Source organism: Malaclemys terrapin, chromosome 6 (assembly GCF_027887155.1).
Source record: "Malaclemys terrapin pileata isolate rMalTer1 chromosome 6, rMalTer1.hap1, whole genome shotgun sequence".
NCBI lineage: Eukaryota > Metazoa > Chordata > Testudines > Emydidae > Malaclemys > Malaclemys terrapin.
This window is the reverse complement of record NC_071510.1, coordinates 128,852,585-128,874,539: the sequence shown is the minus strand read 5'-3', so window position 1 is coordinate 128,874,539 and position 21,955 is coordinate 128,852,585. Positions and strand designations below refer to the sequence as shown.

At 48.6% G+C, this 21,955-nt stretch overlaps 1 protein-coding gene across 1 annotated transcript in view; it reads left to right on the top strand.

Annotated features, from left to right (window-relative positions):
• Positions 1 to 15,185: 15,185 nt before the first annotated feature.
• The window catches only part of NOL6 (nucleolar protein 6), a 65,651-nt gene continuing 58,881 nt past the window's right edge, over positions 15,186 to 21,955 (top strand). Inside the window, exons 1-5 of the mRNA XM_054032904.1 lie at positions 15,186 to 15,272; positions 17,737 to 17,958; positions 19,567 to 19,683; positions 20,182 to 20,361; positions 21,290 to 21,458. Coding sequence (XP_053888879.1) covers positions 15,231 to 15,272; positions 17,737 to 17,958; positions 19,567 to 19,683; positions 20,182 to 20,361; positions 21,290 to 21,458 — 730 coding nt within the window. The 5' untranslated portion in view covers positions 15,186 to 15,230. The remainder of the gene's footprint in view (positions 15,273 to 17,736; positions 17,959 to 19,566; positions 19,684 to 20,181; positions 20,362 to 21,289; positions 21,459 to 21,955) is intronic.

Below are 21,955 nucleotides of genomic sequence, written 5' to 3'. Positions count from 1 at the left end.
GCCTGTGTCGTAACCTGCCCCCTGGACTGGCTATGCATGTATTGAAGGAATCCCTTTTTCTAATCAATGGATGATGCTTGATTTTGGCTCTGAAATTGGGAGGGGGAAAGTGTTGGCATTTTCATGCCATGGGACTGTACTATGTAGCCAGTCTGATTGTTTTAAAGGGATGGCGTAAGGCAACACTAGATCCACCTCTCACCATCCATGAGCAACAGAAATATTTCCACGACCGCCGTGTTTGCAATCCAAGCGCAGAAAGTGAAACTGACACGGCTGGGCACAAGGGGCTATGTGCAAGCGAGTGTGCGTTTTCACAGGTGGAACTTGGCCAGGGGGGGGATGGTGCTTTGCATGTGATGGTTGATGGTGACGTACTGTCGGGGACAACAGAGCAGCCATTTCCATCTTGGGCTTCTTCCGTCTTAATCGTAAGAGCTAGTGACTTGGCATATTAATGGACCACATTGGCAGCTGCTGATGGCTGGGATGCCAGCCACTACTCCATCCTGCCTTTCGCAGCCTAGGGTGAGAATTATAACCACAGCTTTGAAGTGCAGAAGAGGAAAAGCTGAGGTATGCAGAGGTTTTTATAAACCCAAAACTACAGAAGAGACAAGATGTCACTGAGTTCACCCTCCACCCTTGAAAAGTGGCTCTGGTGTTTTCTGCTGAAATCATTGGTGCTCTGGCTGACATCCCCCCTCTGAACAAAACAGGTTCACAGGTCCAAGGCTGCAGGCAAGTGATTACCAAATGCTGACTTCACGTGCTGCATTGCTGCTATCCAACTCCTTGTTTGTAAAGGGCTTTGGGATGCCTGGGGCCAGATTCTGATCTCAGTTACACCGGAGTAACTCCACTGAAGCCTGAGGATTTTACCCCATTACTCTGAACTTACCCCACTGCTAGTAAGATGAGACTCCGGTCTGGATATGAAAGGCAATATAGGGAATCGCATCCTATTCTATTTAGTTCACCTTTATTTACCTGGTTTGTATATCTGCTGGTTGGGAGCCAGGCCTTCACCACTGTAGAGAGCAGAGCAGGTGAATTCCTAATGTCACCCAACAGAGCCAGGGCCTTATGGACAATTTTCCAAAAGTCCAAGGGCTGCCCCTAATTTCCATAAAATGGAGTAACAGACACTCTCCCAGTTAGAGGTGACCTGCCAAGGGAAAAGAAGGGGGCTTGTCCACCTGTAAAAGACACACAACTGCTAGGCCTTTTTTCTACATCATAATCATAAAAGATTTGGGGGATGGAGGGGGAGACAAACCTCTTCTCTTCCCCTTTGCAGTCCTCTTTAATAGGAGGCTACAGATCCCAGCATGCTGCGTGGCCGAGAACCTGAATGAAAGGGAAAAAATGGCCATGGTGCAGCCTGGTGACAGCAGGAATTCCTAGTCAAACAGCATCGGCCAACCACGTGAGAAACGGAAAGAAAGCAAAAAAGATCAAAGGGGGGAAATCCAGCTCGAGGTTGCAAAAAAGTCTCCTTCCCTTTATCAAACCTCCCAATTCCTTCGTCAAGTGAAATAGAACAAAAGCTTGTCGGCGCTTGGCAGCATTTAAGCGGGTGATGAAATAAGGGATGCTTTTAAAAACAGCACAAACAAGTGAGCAAAGGATAGAAGAAAATCAAAGCTCAGGAAAAATGAGACATATTGGAGGGGGTGGGAGGGTTAGTGGTTAGAATGGAGCTGGGAGTCAGGACGCGTGCTCTGCCACGGGCTAGACTTGTCACTGCTCTGTGCCTCGGTTTCCCCACCTGTGAAGGGGGGATATTGACTCATGAAGGAGATTTGTGAAGTCAGTTAAATAAGTTGTAAATTGCTAGGAGATCCTCAATTGAAAGGCACAGCAGAGCTGCAAAGAGGCACCATGGCCTAGTGGATAAGGCCTGCTCCTTGGACTCAGGAGATCTGGTGTGCCACTGACCTGCAGTGAGACCCTGGGTGGATCACTTCCCATCTCTGTTTCCACATCATGTTGGACTTTAAGCTCTATGGGGCAGAGGCTGTCTCTCACTCTACATTTACACAGTGCCTTGTGCAATAAAACTAATCTGGGTTGAGGTCTGTAAATGCTACACTTAAATGGAGATAATGGCACCGACCTCCTTTGTAAAGTGCTTTGAGATCTGCTGATGAAGAGCACTATAGAAGCACTTTATTATTATTATTAATACGAATAATTTATTAATGCAGGGCAGCATGTAATCAATGAGCAATTAAATGTGCTAGGCGGGTATTGGCACTCCTTTTTACTTGACAGATTGCAGGAAGCTCATCATTTTTGTTACGTTGCCTTTACTTTCATGCCCCTGATTTTTTACCCTTTGGAAGGTCATCTGGCTAAGCACATTATACCAGTGCTATCCAGGCAGCTCCAGGTTGCAGTCTTGCCCGTAGGCAGGCCTAGAGTAGTCCATAACCTAGAGTAGTCCATAACCTAGAGCAGTCCATAACCTAGAGCAGTCTAAATTACATTGGGCCATTTTGGTCCTCTAACCAGTCCAGACTGTCAAGGGGGCAAAGGTAGCTTCTTCTGCCCTGTGGTCTGTAACTATGTGTGCAGCACCTCCTGGAGACAGGGCGCACAATGTCGTTCCACCTTGAAAAGCTAGCTCTGACAATATGAATTAGTGTAAACCAGGCACTAGGGCTGAAAGGAGCAGGCAGCTACAGCCTGAGGCGGGGGGGAAGATTCAGAATTCTCCCACTTTGAACAGCAAATGAGTCGACTGTGGGTTAGATTCTGATACCCTTACTCATGCTGTGGAGGGCTTTACTCAACAAATTGTCCTATTAAAGTCTCACTGCTACTCAGTGAGGATAAGGGTATCAGAATCTGGCCTTGCATTAAAGATGTGTGATTGCAAAGAATCACCTTGTTAACCCTCCTTAAAACCCCTGTGCATAGCCAGGTGATAGTGGTGGACAGGACTTGGTTACGTTAAGAGAGGGGAGCAGCAAAAAATGTTTTCACCGACCCTTCTGAAAGGGTTAGGACAGCTCTGTTTAAACCCGTGTCAATGAGAAGAGACTTGGGCCATTATATCTTTATACCTGTGTCTATGGTATAGGGAAATGTTGTCCAATGAATCTTGTTTTACGTGACCAGTTTCAAGCTGTCTGGAGGGGCTCAGGAATGTGAGTACAAATGTCAGTGCAGAACTGCCAAGAAGCGTGGCACACCGCCCCAAACTGGTTGTGAGTTCTGAACTAAGATTTCACCAACCAAGTATCAAGACTCTGGGCTAGATGAATCTTTGGTCTGATCCAGCATGGTCGTTCTTATGTTTTCTTGTCATTTTGTGGGGCAGCAGCCTCGGCATGTGAGGTTCTGACCCCCATCTACCACAGTTTTCCCATGAGCAAAAGTCTACATCCTCTCACCCAGTCCCATAGCCTTATAAAAGCAAAGCAATGGGGGTTTTTTATGCTACCTCACTTTCCCGGTACTCTCTCACCAGTCCTTCAGACTATATTTTTTCATCTTGAGGCATCTCAGTTCTTCATAAAGCGTTTTCCCTGCACTGCCACAGCAGATGCTCAACTCTTTCATGGCCTTCAAATGTGTCGTACAACCCGTCTTTGTACTTGTTTAGTAAATATAAATTCCCATTTGGGTCAGAGTGACCTGTTAGCACTCTAAATACAGTTACTTCACATCTATCATAGCTATAAAATGTGCCATTACCCTCAAGTTTAGGACAAATTTCATACAACCTTCATCTTTTTTTCTCTTTGGTCCACAGTTTTTGCCATTCCTTCTTAAGTTCTCTCTTTACCAAACTTTTGAAGTCCTCTTTACTCAGAGGGATCTTTATATCAGCCTAATTTTTTTACGCTTTATCTGCCATTTCATTGCCCGGTATCCTGACGTGCCAGCATCCACTCTATTACTATGTGTATATCTAATTGTACTAGCTCCATAGGTGAGAACAATATTTCAGTGATGAAGTCATTCCTGCTTTTCGAGGCTCTCTTTCTAATTGATAAAGAGTCAGGATACCAGTCACGGTTGGTCATACATCCCTTATCCAGGTCAGTGCCAAAAGTGGGCTCGTCAGTTTGGCCATCACAATGACCACAAAATTGGATAGTCTAATAGATCTCTTAATTCTAAATTCAGGGATACAAAGGCCGTTCCCCTCCCACTCTGCCTGTGATGTCATCTCTAGAGCGGTCAGTATAGATTTGGCAATGCTGACTCCATTTCCCATGTATGAGCTCATAAATCTTGGTTTTCATATTTGATGGTCTTGCTCTTTGTTTTATTGTATAATTCCAGATCCACAACTGGAGAGACAACTGTCCAGCTATAGTTTGATTTCCCATGACTAAAGATTTTAAATTTCTTTCAGACCCTCCTTTTCACCCATAAGAACAGTCATACTGGGTCAGACCAATGATCCATCTAACCAGTATCCTGTCTTCCACAAGTGGCATGCCAGGTGCTCCAGAGGGAATGAACAGACCAGCAATCATCACGTGATCCATCCCCTGTCACCCATTTCCAGCTTCTGGCAAACAGAGGCCAGAGACACTTCAGAGCATGGTTTTGCATCACTGCCCATCTTGGCCAATAGCCATTGATGGACCTATCCTCCATTAATATATCTAGTTCTTTTTTAACCTAGTTATACTTTTGGCCTTTACAACATCTCATGGCAATGAGTTCCATGCTGACTGTGTGCTGTGTGAAGAAGTACTTCCTTATGTTTCTTTTAAACATAAAAGGGGGGGAGGGATAGCTCAGTGGTTTGAGCATTGGCCTGCTAAACCCAGGGTTGTGAGTTCAATCCTTGAGGGGGCCACTTGGGGATGTGGGGCAAAATCAGTACTTGGTCCTGCTAGTGAAGGCAGGGGGCTGGACTTGATGACCTTTCAAGGTCCCTTCCATTCTAGGAGATGGGATATCTCCATTATTATTTTTTTTTTAAACCTGCTGCCTATTAATTTCATCGGGTGACTCCTGGTTCTTGTGTTATGTGAAAGAGTAAATAACGCTTCCTTACTCATTTATCCACACCAGTCATGATTTTATAGACCTCTATCATATCCCCTCTTAGCTGACTTTTTTCCAAGCTGAAAAGTCCCAGTCTTTTTAATTTGTCCTCATATGAAGGCTGTCCCATACCCGTAATCATTTATGTTGCCCTTCTCTTGATCTTTTCCAATTCTAATATATATCTTTTTTGAGATAGGGTGACCCAAACTGCACACAGTATCCAAGGTGTGGATGTACCATGGATTTATATACTTGGCTTGTTATATTTTCTGTTTTATTATCTATCCCTTTCCTAATGGTTCTTAACATCATTCGCTTTTTGGACTGCTGCTGCACACTGAATGGATGTTTTCAGAGAATTATCCACAATGGCTCCAAGATCTATTTCCTGAGTGATAACAGTTAAGTTAGACCCCATCATTTTGTATGTATAGTTGGGATTATGTTTTCCAATGTGCATTACTTTGCATTTATTAACACTGTATTTCATCTGCCATTTTGTCACCCAGTCTTATCAGATCCCTTTGAAATTCTTTGCAGTTAGCTTTGGACTTAATTATCTTGAGTAGTTTTATATTATCTGCAGGCTTTGCTACCTCACTGTTTACCCCTTTTTCCACATCATTTATGAATATGTTGAACCACACTAGCCCGTGCGGAGCTCAGCTATTTATCTTTCTCCACTGTGAAAACTGACCATTTATTCCTTCCCCTTGTTTCCCATCTTTTAGCCAGTTACTGATCCATGAAAGGACCTTTCCTCTTATTCCATGGCTGCTTATTTTGCTTAAGAGGGACCTTGTCAAATGCTTTCTGAAAATCCAAGTGCACTATATCACCCTTATCCACATGCTTGTTGACCCCCTCAAAGCATTCTAATAGATTGGTAACGCATGATTTCCCTTTACAAAAGCCATGTTGACACTTGCCCAATAAATGGTGTTCATTTTTGGGTCTGATAATTCTGTTTTTTACAATAGTTTCAACCAATTTGCCTGGTACTGAAGTCAGGCTTGCTGGCCTATAATTGCCAGGATCACCTCTGGAGCCTTTTTTGAAAATTGGTGTCACATTAGCTATCCTCCAGTCATGTGATACAATGGCAAATTTAAATGGTAGGTTACATACCACAGTTAGTAGTTCTGCAATTTCATATTTGAATTCCTTCAGAACTCCTGGGTGAATCCCAGCTGGTCCTGGTGACTTATTACTGTTTAATTTATCAATTAGTTCTAAAACCTCCTCTATCAACACCTCAATCGGGGACTGTTGATCTTCATGTCGTTGTACCAGTAGCTCTTTTCCCTCACTGGCATGCTCCTCCGTCTCCCCATTCCGCTGTGAATATCTTTTGGTAGTTTCTGCATAGGATATTTTGTGGGTCGTTTTAATTTTCTCTCTCTCTAGCTCATTCCGCTGTCACACACACTTGATATGCGGCACTGTGCTTATCTCCACGATTGCTGTATTTTAGTTTTGTTCCTTCCACACAGGGCTCAAACATGCATTCCCCTCCACCTTTACCAAGGGGTGAAAGTAACTTAAAGGACTTACCGGTACGCCGGAGTCCTGAGCAGGGGTGTGGCCTCAACTAGAAGAGGTGGGGCCTTTCAAGATTGAAAGGACCTGGGGCTCCGGCTGGGGCTGGGAGCCCCAGGGCCTTTAAATCACCCCGGAGCTACCAGCTGCAGAGGCGGCTGGGAGCCCCGGGACTCAGGGGCAAATTAAAGGGCCCAGGACTCCGGCCGCCGCAGAGCTCCAGGCCCTTTAAACCCCCGTGGGAGCCCGGCTGCCGGGGATTTAAGGGGCCTGGGGCTCCCCACAGCAGCAGGAGCATCAGGCCCTTTAAATCACCGCTGCGGAAGCCGGTCTAGTCCGGCACGGCATACCGGACCGGCTTACTTTCACCTCTGCCTTTACCACATCTCCTTTTCCCCTTACAGACAGCCGCCACCTGCCTAAGCCTGAGACCTTTATAACATCTCCCAGGGGCCAGGATATATAGTTTAACCTAGAGGAGTTGATCTCTATTAGCCTTATCAGCTTGCATTGCACCTTTAAATGTTACTGAGAAGGCTGTGGATGGTTTTTGTATTCTTCCTGGCTTCTGCTAATTAATCACTCAAATAGCACTTGGTCCTCACTATACCACTTTTAATTTCATCTGCAGCCGGGGGAACCCCATACATTTTCCCTCTGGCTTCCATCATAAATGTAGGTAGCTGGAAAATTACTTTAATTTTCCCTAAGACTGTATGTTTAAGAAGTTTCGCAGTCTCTCCCTTATGTGCACATTCTACTAATAAATCTCCACCCTGCATTCTTTTAGCTCTTAATAGAGCGGATACTTCACCTAATTTACCCTGCTGTTTTCAGCTAACAATTAGATATATATAAGATGTCAGTCCCTTTTCTTCCTCTTTTTTCTACCCCTATCTGTCTGCTTCCTCTTCTTCAGGTACAGATCTTTCTATTCTTCCTCCCCCTCCCCGCAATCTTCCTACTCTGAAGCCATTCCTCATCCCTTGTTTCTTCTCCTTCACTTTCCAACATAACTACCAGCCTTTCCCCTCTCAGTCTGTATTTCCAGCTCTGTTCAGCCACCCCAGAGTTCCAAGCCCCAGATCTCAACTAAAGTAGCCAGGGACCACGCCAGTCCCAGTCCCTCAAGCTCTCTTCTACCCTCAGCTTCCTGGCTTTATACCAGGGGTCAGCAACCTTTCAGAAGTGATGTGCCGAGTCTTCATTTATTCACTCTAATTTAAGGTTTTGCGCGCCAGTAATACATTTTAACATTTTTAGAAGGTCTCTTTCTATAAGTCTATAATATATAACTGAACTATTGTTGTATGTAAAGTAAATAAGGTTTTTAAAATGTTTAAGAAGCTTTATTTAAAATTAAATTAAAATGCAGAGCCCCCCGGACCGGTGGCCAGGACCCGGGCAGTGTGAGTGCCACTGAAAATCAGCTCGCGTGCCGCCTTCGGCACACGTGCCATAGGTTGCCTACCCCTGCTTTATACTAACCAGTCCACTCCTACCCTGCTGGGCTTCGTGATTAGTTAAACCTCGTTCTCCCTCCAGGTGCAGCCAGGTACCATAACTGGCCTCTTAGGCCCACATGAACACCTTCAGGGCCTGTGTGGGGTCAGTGGAAGATTAGCCACGAGACCGATGGGGCCCGTGCACAGGGGCCCTGGCCAATTGGGGGGCCCTGGAAAAATAGGCGCCCCTGTGCCCTGACTAACTCACCCGGCACTCCTGCTGGGGAGTGGGGTCAGGGTGCAGGGGCTTGCCCTGCTCTGTCTGGTGCTCCCTGACCCCGCACCCCAGCAGGAGCACAGAGTGGAGCGGGGCAAGCCCCTGCGCCCTGACCCCATTTCCCCAGCAGGAGCGCCAGGGAGGACTGCAGGGGTGGGGAGGGGCCCCCACTTGCTCTGGCCCAAGGCCCCACAGAACCATAATCCGCCTCTGTGTGGGGTTCATACCCTATCGTGAACATAAATAATAAGTATTATTATAATATACATGAATATCATCATTCATCGCCCACTTCTGCCATCCTGCCAAACATTCCATATTGTCAGTGCTATGGCGCCATCTAAAGAACGGTGAAAGACAAAGGATATATAAGAGCAAAGTCCAGCCTTTCAAATCCTTTACCTCTTCTCCGGGAAGCAGGGAGGCTATGTCTACACAGTGTAGCTTACAATGGTGTGTTTTTTCACACCTCTGAGTGACAAAAGTGCCAGTGTAGACACAGCATAACTCTTGGCTCTTTGAATCCAGCTCTTCCTTTTCCACTAGTGCCTCTTTGATGAGGCTGAAAGAGGAGAACAAGGATAACTCCAAGCCCTTGTCCTCACTAGAATATGACATCAAGTTAGAACGTGGACTCAAGGAGCTGTGTTAACTAACACGATGCTGACCACAACTTTGCAATCAGTATAGACAGGGGTATATGGTGTCCAGCACTGTGTCAGGGGGTCATGGTTAATGCTCGCACCACATGCGAGGTAGGCATTATTATCTCCATTTTATAGATGGGTAAACTGAGGCACGGAGCAGTGACACAGCCCAAGGCTAGAATAGGGTGAAACCCAGCAGCTTTTAAACAGCGCACCGCAATACTACACAAACGATCTGGCTAGGAAGCAATGAACACTTGGCATGAGATTTAAAACCACCAGGATCTCTTTTTAAGGTTAGAGAAAATAGAGTCGGAAACTGACTTACGTAAGACTAGCATCAAGGAGTGGTAAAAAAAAAAATGCAGGTCAAAATATGCTGACTCAGAGCTGGAATATTAGCTTCCTTGTAAAGGTCAGTGCACGTACAGAGTATAAACACTGGCACGGATCAAACAGATGCTTCCCAATCATTGAAGCATGTTTCCCTGTGTTAAGTTGTTAATTACTGCAGACCTGCTCCCGCCTTACTCAAACAGTTGCCATTGACCTGAAGACCCTGCTGAGCTAGACTGTAGACCAAGGTGATGTCAATAGCCTCCCGCTGCCATACACTAAGCTGATGTCCCCAAAAGACTCAGAAGGCTCTGTGACCAGGGGTTCCCTATCCTTAAAAGACAGCACTATGTGGCTGCAGTAGGGAATGTGAGTGAACGGGGATCTTTAGGGAAAATCATTGATAAACTTCCAACTCTAGTGCTCAGTTTACATCAGGTTATATTGCTTTGCATTTTCAACGCTCTTTACAAAGACAAGGACTAAAGACTGAGATTCTCCATGACATCCCCTCATGTGGACCGATGAGGCCTGGAGGCTGACTCTGATTCTGACAATGAGCCAAACCCCTGACCTGGTAATTTTTCTAACATAGTTCTGCTAATACAATTTCATCTTGTGCAGTCATTGCTTCCCAGGAGCCAGTTCCCCCATCCTGTAATGGATACATGTACATTTAGCTATATTCAAACACACACAGTTTGCTTTGTGCCCAGCTTACCAAGTGAACCAGGTCGCTCTGTATCTGTGACCTGGCCTCGTCATTATTTACCCCTCCCCCGATTTTTGTGTCATCTTCAAACTTTCTCAGTGACAATTTTATATTTTCTTCCAGTTCATTGATTAAAAATGATCTTTCAGGGGGGGAGGGATAGCTCAGTGGTTTGAGCATTGGCTTGCTAAACCCAGGGTTGTGAGTTCAATCCTTGAGGGGGCCACTTAGGGATCTGGGGCAAAATCAGTAGTTGGTTCTGCTAGTGAAGGCAGGGGGCTGGACTCAATGACCTTTCAGGGTCCCTTCCAGTTCCAGGAGATGGGATATCTCCATTAATTTATTTATTATGATAAACAGGGTAGGCCCAAGATCCACCCTGAAAACCTGTTTCAGTCTGTCTGCAGACTCATTTTGTACTCGTTTCGTATTTAGGAGGTTCCCTCTGCAGGAATGAGAACTAGAAACGTACTTTAAAAAACAAATCTGAATGTGTCATGCAGGCCACATAGATATATCATACAGGCTAAGTCGGGCCTATGGGCCATACGTTGGACAAGCCTGACTTAGCACAATCTCATTTGGGGCCTGTAGGGTATTACTGTAATACAAATAAATAATAATTTTGTATGTGGAAAACTAGGTTCTCATCTCATGGTGCCTTATCATAGGTTGTGAATAGACCTGAATATTTTTCTGATTGGAGACACTTCCTCTAATATTTCCACAAATTGATTTTAGCAAAATCTAAGTGAAATATAGAAGGACTCATGCTCCAAAATGTGGACCTGGTTTGAAGACCTGGATTATAAACTCCCTGGAGTTTGGGTGGTGTTTGGCTCTAAGGACCTGGTTTGGTTCACTATACAGAGAGGAGGCCATCTGAAAAAAAATCATATCTAATTAGCCTGCATGGAATTTTTGTCACCTCAAAATACCTGGCCAATGCTTATGTTATTAACAACCTAATTCTACAGTCAACCTGTGGAATTTGTTGCCATGGGATGTTGTGAAGGCCCAGTGTATAATTGGGTTAAAAAAAGAACTAGATGAGTTCATGGAGGACAGGTCCAGCAACGGCTCTTAGCCAAAATAGGCTGGGATGCAACCCCATGCTCCACGTGTCCCTAAACCTCCAACTGCCAGAAGCTGGAACTGGATGACAGAAATTGTCCTGTTCTATTCATTTCCCCTGACGCTGAACATCTGGCACTAGCCCCTGTCAGAAGCCAGGATGCAGGGCTAGACAGACCATTGGCCTGATGCAATATGGCTGTTCTTATGGTATTATTTATTATTAGTGCCTAGAGCCTCGGTTGAGGCCCCATTGTGTTAGGGATTGTACAAACGCCTACTAATAATAATGCCTTGCTCTCACCTAATGCTTTTCATCAGTAGGTCTCAAAGCACTTTACAAAGGAGGTCAGTCTCATTATTTTACAGATGGGGAAACTGAGGCACAGAAAGCTGAAGTGACTTGCCCAAGGTCACCCAGCAGGCAAGTGGCAGAGCCAGGAATAGAACCCAGGTTCCCTGTCCAGTGTTCTGTACACACGGCAGTCCTGCCCCCCAGAAGGTTATAATCTAAATAACCAATGGGTGGGACAGAAAACAGCGAAGTGACTTCACCAAGCTTATGCAGCAGTTAATAGTAGAGATGGGCCTAGAACCAAGTTTTCTGACTCCCAGTCCTGGCTTCTATTCATCAGCACTCTAGAAGATGGCACCCAGGGCAAACGTGCTGCTTGCCTGCCCCTGGAACTGGTCCCTCATATCTGGTAGTGCTGTTAGTGTCACAGCTCCGGTTTACAGATCCAAGCCATGGAGAAGTTAAGTGAGATATCCAAGGTCACCCAAAAAGCCAGCTGAAGTGCTGCTACTAGAATCCAGAGTGTCTGACTCCTCGTTCTGTCCTCTATTCGCTGGAGCACAGGGCTTGGTTGGGCTCTTACGTCCGGGGGTGGTTAGATCTGGACTTTTATTTCAGTCTTTTCTCCAACCCAGAATGAATTCATTTTAACAGTGTATTTCCCCCCACTAAAAACCCATCGCGGGCAAACTGGATCCGATTGCACTGTGTGCTCCAGCCCTACTGGGACTTTGCCAATTCAAGTCAGGCGGCTCCTGCTGCGGTCTTTCCTTTGTGCTCTCTGCAGGTTAGATATGGGATGTCTACCCACATTCAGCATGTAATGCCAGACTTTAATTCTGCTGAGTGGACTCTGCTCCTGAGTTCCAGCTACGCAGTATCAAATATGCAGTGATGGGCACGGTGTAACAACTGTATTTTTGTAAATCAAGCTTTGTATGCATTAGAAACAATTCTTTCCCCCCTAATTTTAAACTTTTTGTGTGTTTCTATCATAATTCGAGATGGCCCAGGCTCAATCCCCTCAACTCAGAAATCTTACCTGACTCCCAATCCTGTAGTATCTGAACACTTCACAGTTGATAACTCATCTAGCTTCACAACACTCCTCTGAAAAAAGGCAGTGCATCCCCATGTCGCAGATGGGGAACTAAGTCGCAGAGGGTAACATACAGGGTATGTCTACACTGCAATAAAAAAAATGTGGCACCAGGTCTCGAGGCTGGGCCAATTGACTTGGGCTTGCAAAGCTCGGGCTGCTGCGATAATAATTACAGCATAGTTGTTTGAGCTCCAGCTGGAGCCTGGACTGTGAGATCCACTCACCTCGCAGGGTTTCAGATCCCAGGCTCTGGACGAAGCCTGAATGTCTACCTTGCCACAGCCAGGAGTCTTTTATTGCAGTGTAGACATACCCAGAAAGGCTAAGGCTACATCTACACTACGGGGGGGGGGGGGGGGGTCGATTTAAGATACGCAAATTCAGCTATGAGAATAGCGTAGCTGAATTCGACGTATCGCAGCCGACTTACCCCACTGTAGGGACGGCGGCAAAATCGACCTCTGCGGCTTCCCGTCAACGGCGCTTACTCCCACCTCCGCTGGTGGAGTAAGAGCGTCGATTCGGGGATCGATTGTCACGTCCCGACGGGACGCGATAAATCGATCCCCGAGAGGTCGATTTCTACCCGCCGATTCAGGCGGGTAGTGTAGACCCAGCCTAAGTAACTTACCCTGGATCACACAGGAAGTTTCTCGTAGAGCAAAGAATTAAAGCCAGGTCGCCTAGGCTAGCACCCTAACAACTGAGCCATCCTTCCTCTCTGTGCTTGGAATTCTGGGAGGCATTTTGGATCTGAGTTGCCAAAATCAAACCCACTGCTATGGGGTCACATATAGCTTCTAGTCCAGTTTAGATGCAAAACCAGAAAAGTCCTGTTTCCTGGATCCAGTTTAGATATTGCCCAGAATGGTGAAAATCTTGCAAATTGCAGCTGATCTTGCAAGATTCCTATACAGTATATGGCCAAGATCTCATAAGACTTTCTGGTGAGAATTTGGCACCATCCACTATGAACCCAACCTGATGCCTTTGTTTAGCACCAAACCTGAACCTTACCTAACCTCTGGATACAAATGCCTCCCATATCACATAACAGATTATACTGGATTGAAAATCTGAGTCCAATACATTTGTTAGCCCATGTAGTAAACATTCTTTTCTCTTGAAAATCTGATGAAAATGATTGAGGCCTATTATGTGTCTCATAAATCTTGTTTGCGGGATCTCATGTGGATTAAATTAGGGGACCCTGTGGGAAATTCCAGGTGGCAAGTGGCTCTCTGGATATGTCCACACAGCAAAAAAAACTCACAGCAGCAATTCTCAGAGTCCAGGTCAACTGACTTTGGCTCATGTTATGGGGTTAAAAGTGGCAGTGTAGATGTTCCTACTTGGGCTCTGAAAACTTGGCAAGGCAGGTGGGTCTCAGAACCCGAGCGGAACATCTACATTGCTATTTTCAGTCCTGTAGTGTGAGCTCCATGAGCCCAAATCAGTTGACCAGGGCTCTGACACTTGCTGCCACGAGTGTTCTTTTGCAGTATAGACACACTCTTTCTGGTCCCAAATAACAACTAAATTTTAGCATGAAGCAAACAGGTTTGTGGGACTATACGCAGGATCGCCAACTCCAAGCGTTAACAAATCATGTTGGGCTCCCAAAAATCACAATATGGATTTAAAAATCATGAGGTTCTTTTTCTTTGCCTTCTGAGCCTTTATTAGGGTGACTTGGTTCACATTTTCAGGCTTTTTTTGTGCAACTGTGAAGGCTAGGAACCTGCTTGCTTGCTTTTCTTAAATGAAAACTGATTCCCATGTAATCACTTGCCTCCAGGAGCAAGGGCTTCAAGAAAAACTGCAAATGTCATGAGGTGAATGATAAAATCATTCATCATGAGAGTTGGCAACACTGCTAGCGGTGTCCGGGACTATAGGTCTTCGAGCAGGAGGTGAGGGATTCTAGCAGAGTCGCTGGCATTTCCAGCTCTGCAGTTTCCAGCCCAGTGGGATGGGCGGCAACTCTCTGGCCCTACAGCACATATGTGGGCACTTGCAGGAGGTGAGGCGGAGGTATAGGGTGGCTGCTCACGCATTCCCAGAACACCGACACTCCGGTACTTCTGGGAAGGGTGAGACCTCCCTCCTGGGCACATGCTGGGTCATGCCGCAGGGGGGGCACCACATTTTGAAGAACAGACCATCCTGTCCCCACCATCTTGACCACACCCCCTTGGCGTAACCTTGCCCAGTCATGCCAATGGGGGCCAGGTGCTCTTCACCAGGGCTTCCCCCCCCTACCCAGGCCCTGCTTTGTCTCAGGGCGGCCCGGCTCACAGGTGGGCCAGGGGCCTGGCTTGGGGTGGCAGAAGGGGCTACAGGGATCTGGGGTGAGCCCTTGGAGGGCAGCCACAGGGGGCTCAAAGGGGACACGGAGCAGCCCACGAGCATCCCCCCCACCCCTAAACGGGGCTCAGCTGGGCCTGGCCACAGCCCCTCCCCAGCTAGGCCACCCTACTGCCGTAAAGCGCCATAAAGTCCAGCGCCGCTGGCTGCTGAACTTCCCCCCAAGTCGCAAAATTGCCGTCAATCGGGGGAAGGAGGCTGTCTTCTCTCAGGCAAACGTGCTGATGGCTGTCGGCACCCGTGGGCGGGGCTAAGAGGAAAACAAAGCGCCGGGTGGCCAAATTAGCCAATCAGAGGAGAGGAGTCATCCTTTGAGCCAATCGGGAACGGCTAAGGGGGCGGGAATGGGCGGCAGCAGGAGTGGTTGAGTTCCACGTGGGGACAGGCGGCCTGTCCACGTGAGGGCGGGCGCCGGAGATGAAGATGAAGCCGAGAGCGGCCGCGGGCGGCGGGGACCGGGTAAGGCGGGAGGGGACCGGACCGGACCGGGGTTCCACGTTCTACCCTGCCCGGGGAGGACGGGTCCAGCCCCCGCCGGCTGGGGATCCACCCCCCCCCATCTTCCCAGCCCGCCTTGGGGGCCCGTCGTTACCCCCCCATTGTGGGGAGACGTTTCCGGCTGGGTCTGGGGGGAGGTAGAGCGGGGTCTTGTCCCAGCCCGGGCGAGACACGGCCCTGGTGGTGGGGGCGGCAGATTAACGACCCCGCCTGGCCTGGGGGGTGGGTCAGGGCGCCCGTCAGTGGGCCGGGGGGAGGGGATCGGCTGCCACTTCTTGCAACCTGGACCTTAAACGAGAAATGTTCGTTCTTTTAGCCACGCGATTGGGTGTGAGAGGCCCTGGCCGGCTAGGCGTGGGTTAGGGGTAACTGGGAGTGAATGAATCCCGGCACGGGGCAGAGAAAGCCCCCAGCCCCCTGAACAGAGTAACCCCCCTCTCTCCCCGCACCCCGCTATTGGACGGCTGTGCTTAGTAACCCGTAAGGAAGTTGCGGGTTGGAGCTCAGGTGGGATCAGGGTGTTTAACTAAAACTCCGGGAGTTTACCCAGCACTGTCGCAGTAGCTGTGCCAGGGCAAAGGAAACGAATCCTTGCCCAGAGGAGCTTGCCGTGAAAAGTCCCAGATCAAGCCCTGTGGTGAGGCTGCAATACCGCCTTGGTGTGAACTGATACTGTGTGTATATTAGTTGTTAGACAAAGGAAGCTAGTCAAGTATCAGAGGGGTAGCCGTGTTAGTCTGAATCTGTAAAAAGCAACAGAGGGTCCTCTGGCACCTTTAAGACTAACAGAAGTATTGGGAGCATAAGCTTTCGTGGGTAGGAACCTCACTTCTTCAGATGCAAGTCTTGCATCTGAAGAAGTGAGGTTCTTACCCACGAAAGCTTATGCTCCCAATACTTCTGTTAGTCTTAAAGGTGCCACAGGACCCTCTGTTGCTTTTTAAAGGAAGCTAGTGAATCATTGGCCTGGCAGGCAAAATTCTTCCCAGCACTGGATTTCTTGACTCTCCATTTCTGCTCTGTGTTAAACATCCTGGTAAGTGAGTGCAATGGGTAGTAACTTACATTGCCTCTCTAGATGTGGGCCTACATATTACAAAGAGCTGGGGCTGGAAGGGATCTTGGGAGGTCATCTAGTCCATGCAAAATTACCGCTCATTCTGAAAGATCCCAAAGTACTTTACAGAGGAAGGATGAGACAACCCGTTAGAGTGCTAGCCCCAGACCTGGAATTCCCTGCGCTGCCCCAGGCTTCCTGTGTGATCTTTGGGCGAGTGATTTAGTCTCTCTGTGCCACAGTTCCCCATCTGTACTGTGGGGGTGACAACTGTATTCTACCTCGTCAGGGGTTGTGTGGATAAAGACACTAAAAATGTGTGAGGTTCTCAAGCACTGTGGTATCCAAACACAGGCACACAACACGCACAGCTGGCCAATGCAGAAAGAAAACCAGCTGAAACCTCTCCTTGCTGTTTTTGTCTAATGTGAGTAACAGGGATCGTAGTTGCTATATGTACAATAGAGCCTCAGCGTTTCAAACACCAGAGTTGTGAACTGACTGGTCAACCATACACCTGATTTGGAGCTGGAAGTGCGCCATCAGGCAACAGCAGAGAAACTCTCCCCCTTTCTCCCCTCCCCCCCCCAAAAGAAAATACAGTACAGTGTTAAATGTAAACTATTAAAAATATAAAAGGAAAGTTTAAATTAAAAAAAAAATGATTTGACAAGGTAAGGAAACTGTTTCTGTTTCATTTAAATTAAGATGGTTAAAAGCAGGATTTTTCTTCTGCGTAGCAAAGTTTCAAAGCTGTGTTAAGTCAATGTTCAGTTGTAAACTTTTGAAAGAACCACCATAACATTTTGTTCAGAGTTACGAACAACTTCCATTCCCAAGATGTTCGTAACTCTGAGGTTCTACTGTAGCAGTAATAGAGAAGACAATTTGAAGTGACTGTTCTTTTAAATTCAGTGCCTCAGTTTCCCCCTCTTTAAATGGGGATAGCGTTTATTGACCTTTCAAGGGTGTTTTTGTTTGTAAAGCACTTTTCAGATGGCAAGGCTATGGGTAAGAAGTAAAAGACATTTGATAGTCTGATTGGGTATATAACTTACCTTCCCGGGGCAGTGCCAGCTTCCCCATCTCACGCTTCAACCCTCTTGTGTAAGGCAGAGAATTTCATTCAGTTTCGATGGCCCATTTAGTCCTTGTCTTTTCTGTTGAGACTACTATATAGGGGGTCTGTTGGTGCCAGTCCTGGAGGTGGCTTGGGTATTAAGATCACTTACCCATTAGGAACTGGGCCAAGACCCACCCAACCTTGAGGTTTCTTACTGACTCTGCTTTGGTGACTCTCACTTTCTCCCAGTGGCGTTTGTGATCAGATCTGCACGGCTTCTAATCGGCTTGTTTATATCATCGCAGGCATTTGACGATGCGGAGGGAGACCTGGAGGCAAAGGAGGAGAATCAGGATCTCCCCAAGAAAGGCAAACCCCAGGGAAGGAAAAGAGCTTCAGTTCCAGATGGCGTTGTGAAACCGGTGAAACTCAGCCGGGCTGATTTGTACAAGCCGCCCACCAATGAGGAGCTGAACCAACTGAAGGAGACCGAGAATCTCTTCCATTCCAGCCTTCTCCGCCTGCAGGTCAGAAGAAGCCAGGGAATCAAATAGGACCCACTTTGTGCTGCATTCAACCTGGTAGCCTGATTCTTTCCAGCCTGGAGTGTATGTTGGAGACTGGGGAGGCTTGGGACGCAGCAGATGCATTACTGCATGGGGAACTGACAAGCTCCAGTCTCAGTTCGGCCCTGACTCGTGCTGCCACCTTGAGCGAGTCCCTTGACTTCTCTCCAGTTTGTATAATGGGGATAACACCATTGAGCCCCTGGCAAGGGAGGAAATTTGATGGGTTTGTTCATCTGGGGCGACTTCATTTTCAGCGGGTGAACAAATGATTCTCTGATTCTTCACCCGCAGTGTGATGGGTGGACAGTGGCGCTGGCTGAAAAATGTATGAAAATTTTGGCCAAAAAAGCCTTAATTTTGGGGGATCAGAATTTTTGAAATAGATTTTGTGCCTGAGATGGTAGTTTTCACGGTGATATCGCAAGACTGTTCCTGCTAGAAGCACTGCTGCTGAGCTCTCTCTCTCTCTGCCTGTTTCTAGCATCGAATGACGTGCGGGGTCCCGAGCTTTGGATTTTGCTTCTCCTTGTGGGGTTCCGCAGTGTCACATGGGTCAGCGCTGGGGGAGCTAGTTGCAGGATCAGGGCCTCCATTTTGGGGAAGAAGGCGGTTGGGGAGGCCCTTGATTTTGGCTGCTGTTTGGACATTGGCTTGACTTTATGAGTGAGTGCTGTACGTGTGCCTGGAATTGTGGATAGTGCACTGGGATGCCTCGGGTGTGGGTGGGACACATTTGCCTGTTGGGGGAGGGGAGGCATTGGACCTTTTATTTGGAAGTGTGGGAATGTGCATTTGCTGTAGAATTGTAGGTAGTCACAGAGCCAGATAAAATGGCCTGATGGCCTAGCGGTTTGCCTGGTGTTTACCGTCTTGGAGACCTGGGGTTCAAACCCCACGTGAACCCTGGCTGGAAAACTGAAAAGTATACACGCTAGTTATTGGGCTCAGTATAGGAGTACGTGAGTGAAATTTAATGGTCTGCGATAGACAGGAGGTCAGTATAGATGCTCTGAGCATCTCTTCTGACCTTAAACGCTCTCAGTCGAAGAGGAGCAGTTCTGAGCCACGTTCTGTGCCAGCTTGGTGGCTGGGGAGGCAAGCCCACACCTACCCCTAGCTCCTGGATGCTGCAGTGGCTTTTGCTGTAGCAGGGATGCTTTCCCTTCACCCTTCCCAGCCACAGTGAAACCGATGTCGGCTGCACCCGTTTGTTCTGGCTAGGCATCAGACAAGAGCCGAACTGACACGTTGAAGTTTCAGTGCTGCCTATGAATTAGCAGCAGCAGAGGGACCCACGTGAACCACCACTGGCCAGTGGAGGATCCCGCTTGGAGAGTAACAGTTGGTATTTGGTATCATGCAACCATATTCCCCGTATGTCTAGGTGCTGGAGAAACCTCCCTGGCATAGAGGAGTCATTGAGAGGGACTGGGAGTTCCCCTGTCTCACCCTACGGAGAGCGTTTCCCTCTGGTCCAGGCTGGGAATGCCCCTCGGGGCAGGATAAAAGTCTGCAGTGATTTCCGTTGCTAAGGCTTCCCTTCATGGTCACCCCTTCTCTCTGCAGATCGAGGAGCTGCTGAAGGAGGTGAAGCTAAAGGAGAAGAAGAAGCAGAAGATTGATGCCTTCCTCCACGAAATCAATACCCTGTTGAGTGCTGTCCCGGAGACCCCGGAAACCGATGTATGTCCTGGGGCGGCCGGGGGAGGCAACGGGGCTGTCTGCTTAACAACGAGCGGTGCTGTCAACGAGCCACTTCCGACTGGCTTTGCCCTTTGCGTTTCACGCCTTGTGTTTACGACTCAGCCGAGTGGTGCAGCTGTCCCAACCCCTGCTGGACGTACTGCCACTCCCCCTCTGGAGCATGTTTCTGGGGGGCATAGATCCTGCCATCCCCACCCTGTAGCTGTAAGGTCCATGGATATCATGGCTGGGATGTGTAGACAGAGAATAGAGGAGAGAGGACTGTGAAGCGGGGGGGATCCCTGCAGGACCCGTTTCCAGCCACTGAGTTATGGCCTTTGGTTCAGGGTCCTACACTCCCCCTTTGATGCTCTGAGCAGTATTTTGGGTGGCAGAGTCCCAGTTCACTTGGCAGAGCCCTGCTAGTAGCTGGGTGAGCTCAGTCGCTGCTGGGAACTGGAGCATGGGCTGTCCTTCACCCCTCCCTGCCTTTCACAGCTCGCCGACCAGTCCTGGCTCCCGAAGGACGTGAAGGTTCCGTTCCTCCAGGTGCCTGTCAGCGTGAAGGGGAAGTTCCGCTTCCTGCCGCCAGCCGCGGTGACGGTGGTGGGGAGCTACCTTCTGGGCACATGCATCAAGCCGGAGATCAATGTGGATGTGGCAGTGATGATGCCCCGGGTGAGTCCAAGCATGCCTGGCAGGCGTGGGGTTGGTGTGGTGCCATGGCTGAGCCTGCGACCTCCCGTGCTCCACGGTCGGTGTCTTCTCCTATAGAAGCTTAACGCTGTGTGCTATCACAGGGTAAAGATGCCCAGTGCATGCAGCCCCCGGATTCTCTATCTAATGTGCCAGGCTTACCGTTCTAGGGCTTAGATCAGGTGATGCATCGTCTCAGGCCTTGCTTTGTGCCAGAAGTTGTTAAGGGAGTTGGACCTCATCCCATGGGGACTCCATTGTCCCCGCTCCTCTCAATCTAACCAGATCAAACCTTCCTGCTGCTTGATTTCCAGTGCGATTGAAGAAACAACGTGTCCCCTTCTCCTGTCTGCTCCCTCTGCCTGGGTAGGGACTGGGCCTTTTCTTTAACGTCGATGAGTTTAGATGCAGTCTGGCTTCCTTAGCCACCATGCGGCCTGCCCTTGGCCTGCTCCTGAGCCTGTGTCGAAGAGCAGGTGAAGCCGTGGCACCATTCACCTGCACTTGTAGTAGGTTGTAGGCCAAGAACTCGCATAAGAGCGCTTTCCGTGCCAGGACTTCCTGTCCCTCTTTTCAGCTCACTCCTCAGAACCACTCTGCCTTTTATGTGCCTGGCTTTCAGCTAAAGGGACCCACCCGGGCTGGCTGTCGGGGTGAGTCAGCAGAATAGCTCTGCACGTCCCTGCAGGAGGCATGCGGTCTGCTAATGCTTGGCCGGCTGGTTGCGATTTGCTGGCCCTGTTAGAGCTGGAGCGGATGGCTCTGCGTTCTGCAGTGCTGTTTCTCTGGCCGTCACCTTCTCGCCCCAGAGGTGGCTGCATGTCTGCAGGGGAGTGAAGGGCATGTGTGTTGGGCTGAACTGGGCTCTGGAAGCATCAGAGATGATTCCTCTGTCCCCCTTCTTGCTCAGGCAATCCTCCAGGACAAAGACAACCTGAACCAGCGATACCACCGGAAGAGAGCTCTGTACCTGGCCCATATTGCTCAGCACCTCTCCAAGGAAAAGCTCTTTGGCAGCGTGAGATTCACGTACATGAACAGCAACCATCTCAAGCCGATCCTGCTCCTAAAGCCTCAAGGTACCATGTCTGTGAACTCCCCACCCATCCCTCGCTCCCCTAGGGCCTCCTGATCCCCGGGGCTCTTCTCACCTTGTCAGTGAAGTTGCATAGCTCGACTAGCGGGTGGCGCCATCACATCAAGCAATGCCAGGTCTGTGTGCATGCTGCAAACCCCCCCACATCACTGGCAGGGCTGTGCCCAAGGGTCTGACACTGGTACCTGTGTGCACAGGACATGGGGCTGGGGAGAAAACTGGCCTGGAGTCGCCGTTAATGTGCATCGCTCTGGGAGCCGGGCTTGGACTCCTGGCCTCGCAGGCTAGGGCGATCAACAGGAACTGGCAGTGCAGAGACACTATTGGGAGCAGGTTTCTCTGGGGACTAAAGGCTTTGGAAGTAGCCCAGGCACCTGGGCAAAGCACTTGAGGGTGAGGAATGGGCCTTCCAACGTCATCCTGGGTCTTCCCGGAGATAGGAGTCTGTTTGGCTGAATTAACAAAGGGCTGGAGAACGGT